At 48.0% G+C, this 11,051-nt stretch overlaps 1 protein-coding gene across 1 annotated transcript; it reads right to left on the bottom strand.

Moving 5' to 3' along the window:
* Positions 1–1,533: 1,533 nt before the first annotated feature.
* On the bottom strand, positions 1,534–2,442 carry LOC131232314 (uncharacterized). Its single transcript, XM_058228550.1, has one exon. The coding sequence runs from the start codon at positions 2,440–2,442 to the stop codon at positions 1,534–1,536; it is 909 nt and encodes a 302-aa protein (XP_058084533.1).
* Positions 2,443–11,051: the final 8,609 nt, after the last annotated feature.

Here is an 11,051-nt window from a genome sequence, read left to right as displayed (position 1 = left end):
CTTTATGGAGAAGCCGCCAAACGAAAACAGAGATCCGTGGGGGTAGGCTGAAATGCCAAACCCACCGCGTCCAAGCCTTGCGCGGCTGAGGCTGTCTGCAAATGTTCCAGGCTAAGCGAACCGAAAACTTGCCGGTGGGGGAGAACGGCCAAATCCACGAGTCTGGGATGTCGGAGGTGCAGAAACTCGTTTGGAAAAGAAAATCTATAATCTGTTATGGCAGGAAGTAAAAGACTGAGGAAGGGGGAAGAGGGCCTGCCTTACCCAAAACTTGATTCACCGAGATTGAAAGAAGGTGAGGGGGAACTGGAGAGTCGGCTAGCAAGGACAGCGCGCCCAAACCGGACCAGTTGTCGACCCAGAAGCTGCAAGTACCCTAGCCAATATGCCAGGAGCCGGATTCGGCGTCTCAGACGTGGGCTCGCACCTGGACTGTGGCGCGGGTGAGGCGGGCTGGGGGTCTGGGGGACCAGATGATACTTTGAGAACATGAACTCTTTCCACAGGCTTCCCTCTTCTTTATATTTGGCTATCCAACCCAGCTTCATTCACAACGCTTTCATAGTGTCGTCCATACACCTGATTCTTAGCCCACCCTTAGACGTGAGGAACACTATAGATTTCCATCAAATCCAGTGGTTCTTTTGCTTGCCATCGGCCCAACCCTGAAGAAAATTGGCGAACAGTCGCTCTAGCTAAGATAAAACCTTGGAGGGGATGATCGTGGCCGCCAAGGGGTAAACCGGGATGCTACTGAGAACATGGTGAATTAAAACTAGCCTCCTAGCTTAGAAGAGGCAGCGGGCGCGCCATCCGCTGATACGGCTCTCAATTTTGTTGATAAGGGCCTGAAAAGAAACTGACTTCACCTTCCTGAAGGCCAACGGGACCCCTAAGTATAAGAGCGGCGAGTTGCTTCTTGCAATTCCCAACTGGTTCTCAATTATCCGGATTCTAGCTACCAGGATTTTGGAGGAGCAAAAAAGAGCACTTTTGTGGAGGTTGACCTTTTGGCCTGATGCCGTTTGGTAAGATTCCAGGAAAGCTGAAAGAGATCTTAGAGATTTTAGACCTCCGTTAGTGAAGATCAGCGTGTCATCTGCATAGAGGAGGTGAGAGATCTAGAGGCAGCCCCTTCTGAGTTTGAAAGGCGAGCATCTACCCTAGGAAATGAGGTTTTTAATCCCTCGACTAAGGACCTCCGCTGCAAGAATGAAAAGAGCGGGGGATAACGGATCCCCCTGTCGGACTCCTCGGGTTGATTTGAAAAACCCCACCGCTTCGCCGTTGACAATAATTGAGAACTAATTGTTGTTCCAGCAATTTTCGACCATGTGCACCCACGAGGAACCGAAACCGAACTCTAGCAACACCTACTTCAAGAAATTCCAGTCGAGACAATCATAGGCTTTCTCCATGTCTACTTTCAATATGATATTACCACTTTGAGTTTTTCTGTTAAGATCCTGCACTAATTCTTGCACCAACGCAATGCTTTCAGCCATGGATCGACCCTTCACAAAAGCACTTTGCTCAGGGGGAGACTAGCTCAGGAAGCACTAAGCTTAGACGGGGAGAAATGACGTTAGCGATGATCTTGTATAGACGGTTACAGAGACCGATTGGGGGGAAATCAGAGAAGGCTTTTGGAGCAGCGTGTTTGGGAATCAGATAGATGAGGGTGGCCGTAACTGCTCTAGGGAAGCTTCCACCCTGGAAGATGAACTCTGTAGCCCTGTGAAGGTCTGCCCCAATAGTATCCCGACAGGCTTTGAAAAAACTACTAGAGAAACCATCTGGGCCCGACGCTTCGTTGCTAGGAATGACCATTACAGCCTGCTGAACTTCGCGCAAAGAGGGAGATTGTAGCAGACGGTTGTTGTGCTCCTGTGAAATGATAGATGGAATAACATGAAGTAAATCAGGGGATAACAGAGTGTTACCTGTTACAAACAGATCAGAGAAATGGTCCACAGTTGCCACTTTAAAGTCTGGAAGATCGTGCAATCTGCAATCATCAAGAAGGTCGATGAATCTGATGGACATCCGACGCTGTTTCTCAGTGGCAACGGAATGAAAAAGTCTTGTGTTTCTGTCTCCCTCTACGAGCCAATGCACCGTGGATTTCTGCTTCCAGAATATCTCTTCTAACAGATATAGATTCTTCAATTCTTCCTTCTCTGCCTGATGGAGATTGAGGTGGTTTTCATCAACAGTGTCAAGGACAGGGCCGGATGACATCTTCAGCTCCAGGTCTGCTAATTTGGCCTTATCTTCCTTGATCTTGGTGAAGATGTTGCCGAAAACATCCTTGTTCCAAGTCCTGAGAGCGCTCTTGACTGCCTTCATCTTGAGGAGGATGTTGAACATAGGATGGTCCGCTGCTTCCGAGCTCCATGCCTGTTTAACTACCTGCTGGAAACCATCGTGGTGAACCCACATTCGTTGAAATCTGAAGGCTTTGGGAGTAGCTAAAACTTGACGGGGGAGAGACAAGAGAAGAGGCGCATGATCGAAACTAGTACGGGGCAAATGTTCTACGAAGAAAGATGGGAAAGCGGTGTTCCAGGCGTCGTTTATGAGGACTCTGTCAAGCTTCATCCAAACTCTATAGGTACCCAAATGATTGTTACTCTATGTGAAATGCGATCCCATAAAACCAGCGTCCAGAAGGTTAGCATTGTTTATCGCTTCTACAAATTCCTCGGAGCTGCGACTGTCTGGGGTTCTCCTACTTCTTCTTTCTTCGACATTTGAAACTGCATTAAAGTCCCTGCTAACCACCCAGAGACACTATAAAGAACCTGCCAGCACCGACAGTTCCTGCCAGAGAGCTCTCCTGCGATAACTGTCACAGCTAGCGTAGACAAAAGTCAAATTAATCTGGGCGCTGAGTTGATGAATGTTCAGCACCACGGTTAATGATTGCTCAGACATGGAGAGCACAGAGAGATTGATGTGACTACTATAGTAAAGCCAAATCTTCCCTCCGACAGAAGCATTCGAGCAGGAGGAATGGAATCCCATCTTGAGTCCAGTGCCCACTCTTTTGTCGTCGTTAATCATTGGTTCCAAAATCGCCACAAGCCAAGGGTTATGAGAGCCACCAGCCTCTTCACAGTCCTGATGGTTCTTGAGTTTCCAATGCCTCAAAAATTCTAGGTAAGGATCTTATCCATGAGTCAAACAATCAGTCATCATGTCCCCGAATTTGATTCGTCTCTTCCTAGAGGCGCCACATGTTGAATCTGTGTCCATAGTAATATGTTGGTCGCGGCTGGCGAGAGGGGTAGGGGCTTCTGGGGTTAGAGATGCGGGGTTGCTATGTTGGTTTGATTGAGCAACCTGATCTCCCTGTCTGAGGATGACTTTTCCACCAGGCATGTGAGAGATGCCTCCCGCGTCTAATGCAAGAGGGAAGAACTCTTCCTCACCATTAGCGTATCTGGCTTGGTTGAAATATGGGGAGAGGTCCACATGAAATCCACTATTGTACTCTTTGGAGACTGATTTAAAGTTCGGTGGGGTGGATTGAGGGTGAAGGAATAGAGGGGTGTTGGCTAAGGAAAGCAGATTTCGTAGCTGCTTTGCAGGGAGATTTTAAAGGGATGGCGGGGGCGATAGCTTTTCGGGATTGAGGAGGTGGTGCTTAGACGTGATAGGAGAGCAATCAGCGGATTTTGATCTGATTCGCTCCTCAGGACTCTTAGCATTATCAATTCTAGCAGTGGAGGACTGCACTGAAGTGCCAGCAGGAGCTTCCGCAATAGGAAAACTATCAGGATTGTGGGTATGCTCAACACCTTCATGGTTGGGAGAGAGCTATTGTTGGGGCAATTTTAGAGGCACCTGATCGCAAACACCTGATAGGGCCTTAAATGAAGTAGGCTGCAATGCCGTATGCGCAGAGGCATTTTGTCGAACATCTGCTAGGCGTCGAGACTTCTTCTTAGGAAGATTATTGTGGAAGGTGGATTGGTCCCAGTTCCTGGTGGATTGAGGACGGGGGAGTGGCCTACTGGCAGGTGGGAGGTGAAAAGCGGAAGCTAGGGATGAGTGTGGTTCCAACTCTGCTTGGATGGGGAACACCTTATCTAGGGCCTTAAATTGCAATGGCATCTTCACATCGACTCCAGGGTTGAGGATGATTTTAACTCTAGCAAAGGCCAAGAAACCCCGAGTTCTGGAGTGGTAGTCCATTTGGATTACCTTCGCAAGAGAGCTGCCAAGATCAACAAGAATTGATTCTAACCAGGCATGAGCAGGAATGCCAAAAAAGTGAACCTAGGTACCAGTCGGAGTATGGATGAGGTTTGGGGACCAAGGCGTCGAAGAGAGGATACCCATTTCCTTCAGTAGCTCCTTGTCCTCTCACAAATCGGCAAGATCCGCCCTGGTTTTGAAGGAAATAAGGAAGGAAGTTGAAGATATTCTCACTATATCGATTACTGCCGGAGAGAATCTCGAGGTTTGAATGAGGTTGAGGAGGTGGATGATAGAAACACGGGGGCCAGAAACTGTACTCACAATAGCGAACTTCAGCTCATCCAATCGACGAGCCACCAGCAGGGGGTTGGCTATAATTAGCCCAACTTCGTCAGGGGTGGTTCCAAGTGCTTCTCCCGTTTCTTTGACGAGGCAGCTTCTAAGAAGGTTTTGTAGGGGAATCTTGGGGGGTTATACCTCGGCGCCGGGGCCTTGGGTTTGAGCGGTAGTCGTTGGGGAAGGGCAGTAGATGGTGGGAGCGTGTCGAGGCATCCCACAGACGCCTTTCTAGGGTTGGCTAATAGCACTGTAATGATACGGCCATCAGCCCTGCGACCATGCAGGACTCCCTTGGCATTGGAAGCCTCCTGCGCGTAGAGGAACCGCACAAAGGCGAAACCCTTAGGGCAATTTGAATCCTTGAAACACAGAATGTAGACATCAATCAGCTTCCCGTAAGCACTGAAGATCTTCCAGAGATCCAATGAAGAGCAGTCATACGAAATATTTCGAATGTAGAGACTGAAACCCGAGATTGAGGGAGATGTTCCCCTTGCCTCTACTCTACCTAGGCACGAAACAGGGGCCTACAGAGGGGATCGCCGACACCGTGGAGGAGAGCTCATAAGGATTATCTTGCCACTGACCTTTGAGGGTCTTAGTTATTGATTAGATGCTTGTAGATGAATTTATACATGCTAATATGTAAATATTTTTTTTTAAAAGCAACTATTTCCATTCCATCAAAAGAGCTATACAAAGCTTTGCAAGCACAAAGAGGCCAAACCCCTCACAACAAAAAGAACGAAAGGGGACAACAGAAGAGGGCGTGAACGACCAACTATCTACATGAAGAAACGAGAAGAAAAAACAACCGAGCTAGGCGTGCGTTCTGAGCGCACCTAATCCGACCCTATCCAACAAGATCATATCACGGATATCTTGAGGTAGGCTCTTGGCTTGGAGAAAAATCAAAGATTGTTGAAGGCGACACCCTTCCCGAGCCATACTATCAGCCGGGTTATTGCCTTCTTTGAGAATGTGCACAAATGTAAAATCACCCAACCGGCGAAGGCAGTTAATCCTGGCTAGCCAGGGAATCCAATTCCATGGGGATTTTGAGTGACTAGTGAGGGCATTAATTAGCAATTTGGAATCCGACTCCACAATAACCCTGTCCAGACCCCTTTCCAAATAGAGTAACATCCCGTCATGAATAGCTCGGAGTTCCGCCATATTATTGGAACCAACCCCGTAGCCAGACGCGAAGTCAAAAAGAAAAGAACCGCTTTCGTTCCTGTAAATGCCACCCCCGCCTGAGGGGCCCGGGTTAGCCCTCGCCGACCCATCAACGTTTAATTTTACCTAACCCCGGGTTGGTTGTCTCCACTTCACCAAAGAAGAAGCAGTACGAATGTGACCCGCAACCAAATTCCCGGCTCGAAAGCCATAATTTCAGCCAGCGTCATCCTTGAGATCAGCCCGAAGGATCAAATTGGTCCACCATCTGATGCGATTTACAGATTTTCCAAGGGACATAGGGGAGCTGTCGAAGATTGCTTCATTTCTGGAGCGCCAGATCTCTTATAAAATCAAAATGGGTAGCAAGCATCTAAGCGATCCGTGAGCAGCACCAGGTGCTGAGGCATTTCTCCAATGGGCCAACCTGCCTGCAATGGAGCTATGGACCAGTGGTGGGACACCACTCATGGAGCTTAAAAAAAACCAAAGGGCCTGTGCGTGATGACCAAAAAGAAGGAGGTGGGAGATAGATTCCTGTTGGGGAGAAACACCCATACTTTGAGGACAACACCTTCAACTAGAGGCCAAGGCAACACCTTTTTGTTGAACTCTGTTATCTACTCGGAGCGCATTGTGGAGAGTTCTTCACATGAAGATGGAAAAGTTTGGAGGGAGAATACGAAACTATATCCACGAAGCCCACTGGACGGGCGGGGAGGGAGCGCGCAGTAGCTTCCAAGCAAATCGAATGGAGAACCTTCCTGACGCTTCATGAGGCCAAAAGCACTCTGGCGGATCGTCGGAAGTAGAAAAACCCCCATTGATTATGCTATCTGAAAGGTGTTGGGGGAGGATAAAGAAAACCAAGGAGGGAAGGGGCCGGCGCGACCTAGCACCTCAATCGCTTACTTTCAGGTCGATGAGTTCCGCAGGGACAGGGCCATCGATGAGATGTTGAATGGGCCCTTTACCCAACCAATTGTCTGCCCAGAAGTTGAGTTCGCCATTACCCACCGACTACTGAATGGAATCTGAAAGAAACGGAAGAAGGGATTTCACTTTCTTTCAGAGAGGTGAAGGATTTGGAGAGGAGGTCTCGTGGACGTTGGTGTGTAGATCCTTGGCATACTTGTTGTTCATCAGTCTTGCCCAGGGGCTGGGAGCTTCATTATACTTGACTCCCCATGTTAATTTTAGGCGACGAGCAACCATGACTTCTTTCAGCCTTCTGATACCCAAACCGCCCTCCTCGATGGGTCTGGTAATCCGCTTCCAAGCTAGCCAATGCAGATTCCTATTCCCATGAGACCAGCCCCAAAAGAAATTAGAGAAGCTTCTTTCCATCTTGTCGGTTACCTGGTGAGGGATATGCATTGCTGACATGATGTGGATGGGAAGACTGCTCAGGACATGACGAATAAGCGTAACCCTACCTGCTTGGGAGATCAGCCTTCCCACCCAACCCAAAATTCTCCTGTCCACCTTATCTAATAGAAACTGGAAAGCTGCAAATTTGACTCTGCCAATGCATAGCAGGGCGCCCAAATATATAACATCATCTCTGGCTTGCTGGAAACCGAGCGTATGCTCAGTGGATCTGATCCTTGCTGGAGAAAGGGCTTTCGAACATATAAATCTGTACTTTTGGTAGCTGATTTTTTGACTTGTGACAACCTGGAATAAAGCCAAAAACTGGTTAATTTACAGGAGAGACGCCCTTTTCCCATTGGTGAAGAGGAGAATGTCATTAGCGAATAGAAGATGGGACAGGCTGGGGCAGCCTCGATGGATGACAAACTGTTGGCACCCATTAACCGCTACCATGAGGTTTAGGTTGGCGGAGAAAGACTCCATTGCAATGATGAAGAGCGCTGGCGAGAGGGGGTCCCCTTGGCGCAATCCCCTATGCAATTTGAAAAAGCCCGTGGGTTCCCTGTTGATAAGGATGGAGAACCAATTGTTCCCCAAGCAACTCTCCATCAGCTGAATCCATCTCTGGCTAAACCTGAACTTGAGAAGCACGTGCTTTAAATAATTCCAGCTCACCCTGTCATAATCTTTTTCGAGGTCTAGCTTAAGGATGAGGTTTCCTCCCCTAACTTTCCTATTGATATCACGGATCATCTCCTGAGCTAGCGCAATGTTCTCCGCGATCGATCTCCCTTGCACGAAGGCACCCTGTTCCTGTGATATCATCTTAAGTAATAAGTAGCTCAATCAGTTAGCTAACACCTTTGCAAAAATTTTGTAAATGACATTGCACAAGCTTATGAGATGAAAATCAGCAAGACATACAGCTGCCGGGGACTTTGGGATAAGGCAGATGAGGTTCGAGGTGAAAGCTCTAGGAAACGTGACCCCGTTCATGAGGTATCTTGCTACTTTTAGAATATCTTCACCTACGATGTCCCAGCAGGAAGTATAGAATGCCGCCGAAAAGCCATCGGGACCAGCGGCCCCATCGCTAGGCATGGAAAAGGCCGCCGCTTTGACCTCCTCCATGGATGGAGGGGCCAACAAGGAGTCATTATCTTGGCTGGTGATAACTTGGGGGATGGCTTGGAGAAAATCAATGTTGAAGCTGATAGGTTCAACTTGATAAAGATCTTGGAAGAAAGTAATCACTTCAGCTTTAATCTCTTGGATAGAAGAGACCGTTTAACCAACCGAGTTTCTGATGGAGGAAATGGTGGACCTTCTAGCTCTTCGTTCACCACCGAGTGAAAATACTTGGTGTTTTTGTCCCCCTCCAAAAGCCAGGAGTTCCTGAATTTTTATTTCCAGAAAACGTCCTCCATGATCTGCAGATGATGGAGCTTTTTTTGGGCTTCAATGTACTAGCGGGAGAGCTCTTCAGAAGGGCCAGATTGCAAACGAGAGTCGATTCCTTCCAGCTCTTCTTTAGCTATCTGGATCTGCTGGAAGATATTGCCGAACGTTTCCCTATTCCACATCTTGAAGAGTTATTTTGTTTTTTTCGGTTTGAGCTGGACATTAATCATCGAATGAGGGGAGCAATCGCCCCTCCAAGCCTTTTGAATAAGCTGAAAAAATGAATCATGCATGGACCACATTCTAAGGAATTTAAAGGGCCTGACCTTTGAAGGATCCTTGGCAGGGAAGACAAGATGTAGCGGAGAATGATCTGAGTTAATACGAGGAAGGTGTTCGACGCGAAACAGCTGAAACTCGGACACCTAAGAGGAGTTAAGAAGCACTCTGTCCAACCTAGCCCAAACACGAGCATTTCCTTGTCTGTTATTGCACTAAGTGAACCGATTTCCAATAAACCCTGCATCAATAAGGCTCGAGTTGTGAATCATCTCAGCAAACTCCTGCATACTTGATCTATCAACCCCCCGGCTCCCCCGTCTCTCCTCAGGACTGGCCACCGCATTGAAGTCCCCAGCAATGGCCCAGGCACCTTGAGTTAATTTGCCCAGGATCTCCAGCTAGCTCCAGAGAGCTCTCCTTTGGACTTTGCAGCATTTTGCATAGACAACCGAGAGAGAAATGGACACGGACCGGGAAAGAACAATGAAGGAAATCGTCAACATCTGATTTGAAGCTGAGGTCTGGATGGCATTGAGGTAATTACGAAAAAAATATCCAGACTTTTCCTCCTTGCTCATAGTTTGAAACTAAGCAATGATAGCCTAATTTAAGCCCCAGTGCTACCCTCTTACCGTCGTGCAGCATGGGCTCTAAAATCGTCAGAAGACATGGACTATGATTCTTCACCATCTGTTTAAGGGATTTAACCGTAAGCGCATTACCGATACCACGTGTATTCCATATAATCGTGCTATCCATCTGTCACACAACCTGAGTTTATTGCCCGCCTCTTCAACCTGCGCAACCTTGAGCTCCAATTTCCTTTAGTATAGAGATTCCTGTGCCTTCTAAACTTTTTCCCTGGCTGCTCAGCTGTCTGCCGTGACTCGCGTTCTTGTGCATCAGTAGCTGCCAGAATCTGTTGTGTGTTCTCCCAGTGTGGCTCTGTCCCCTGAAACGAACATCTATGTTGGTCTTGTCCATCGCCTAGATTGTGCGTTGGACTAGTGTAGCCATCTTCTAGGTCCCCATCAAATGTGCTAATGAGTTTGATTGCTGAGGAGAAATAAGGAGAGAGATCCACCTCAAGAGCCGCTCTCCCCTTTTGAACCTTATTCTAGTTAGACTTTGCAGTTAGACCAGACAGGCTACCCTTACTGTTCGTTGTCTTGTGGGTGTGGAAACTATATCTTTCATTACTGTTCTCTCCCATATCTGCCCCTAATGGGATGTCACTGATTTCTGCAGTTCTAAAATCAGACGGAACATTTTCTTTACTAGTCACCTGGACCCAGTCAAAAAGTTGGACCTGGTGATGCAGAGATATACAACCATTCCCCGCAGGGAGCTGAGAAATTCCTGGTAAGGTGTTTCTCCCCTCAAGCTCAATAGGAAAAGACATGTCAAAATGGCTACCAACTGGGACCATGCTATGCTGGGGTTGAACGTAAGGCTGCAGCCCACTCAGCATATCGTCTTCGCCCTGACTTGGTGGCACGTCGCCTTGCCTCTGGGAAACTTAGATAGGCTGCAAGATGCCCTGATTGGAATGAAAATGACAGTCTGCACTTTGAGCCCCCTAAACATATTCTTCCTAACTCAAATGAACTGCATTCCAAGGCGGTTGCATACCCGAATCTAAAGGGCTGGTCCATTCATGACGATCGTAGTTGCTCCTCACATCCCCTGTTACCTGTCTACAATGCACCTTGTCTTCTAAAGCACCCAGTCCGTCTGTCCGATCATTGCAAGGAGGGTCTCCAAGAAGAGGATTATGAATCAAATGTTGACGATCAGAGGTGTCCTGTCCCCCTTCACCAGCTGAAGCACTCCCCTTAAGCGATACTCCGAGAACATCATTAGGAGAAACCCTTATTGGGACCAAAACCCCGTCACAGAGGCCAGCGTCAGCACCCGCCTTGGCAAGATCCCTAGACTCAGAGATAAGAGGACAACAAGCATTAGTCTTGATAATAGGTCCACAATCAGTAGCATTGATGAGAGCCACTTGCATTGACACTTGCAGTAGCATCCAACATATGGCGATTTGCTCGTGCAGCTGTTTGAATGCTCATTATGTCCTGATTTGTAGTTTCCCCCCCGGTAGCCGCATTTCCACAAACATTTGATAGGGGTCCTGATTGGCCATGGAATCTTCTCAAGACCCACTCTCTAGTGGCCTCATTCATAGCAGGGTGGAGAGGCGAGGATCTTCCAGTCCTGAATAGGGGTTCCACTTCAGAAATGATGGGGTACATCTTCCCCAACAC

This window comes from Magnolia sinica, chromosome 18 (assembly GCF_029962835.1).
Source record: "Magnolia sinica isolate HGM2019 chromosome 18, MsV1, whole genome shotgun sequence".
In the NCBI taxonomy this organism is placed as follows: domain Eukaryota; kingdom Viridiplantae; phylum Streptophyta; class Magnoliopsida; order Magnoliales; family Magnoliaceae; genus Magnolia; species Magnolia sinica.
Note: the sequence above shows the minus strand (reverse complement) of the source record. Positions and strands in the feature narration are given on the sequence as shown.

Coding starts and splice junctions, on each gene's coding strand:
- LOC131232314 (XM_058228550.1), bottom strand. CDS start 2,442: ATGTGGGTTCACCACGATGGTTTCCAGCAGGTAGTTAAACAGGCATGG.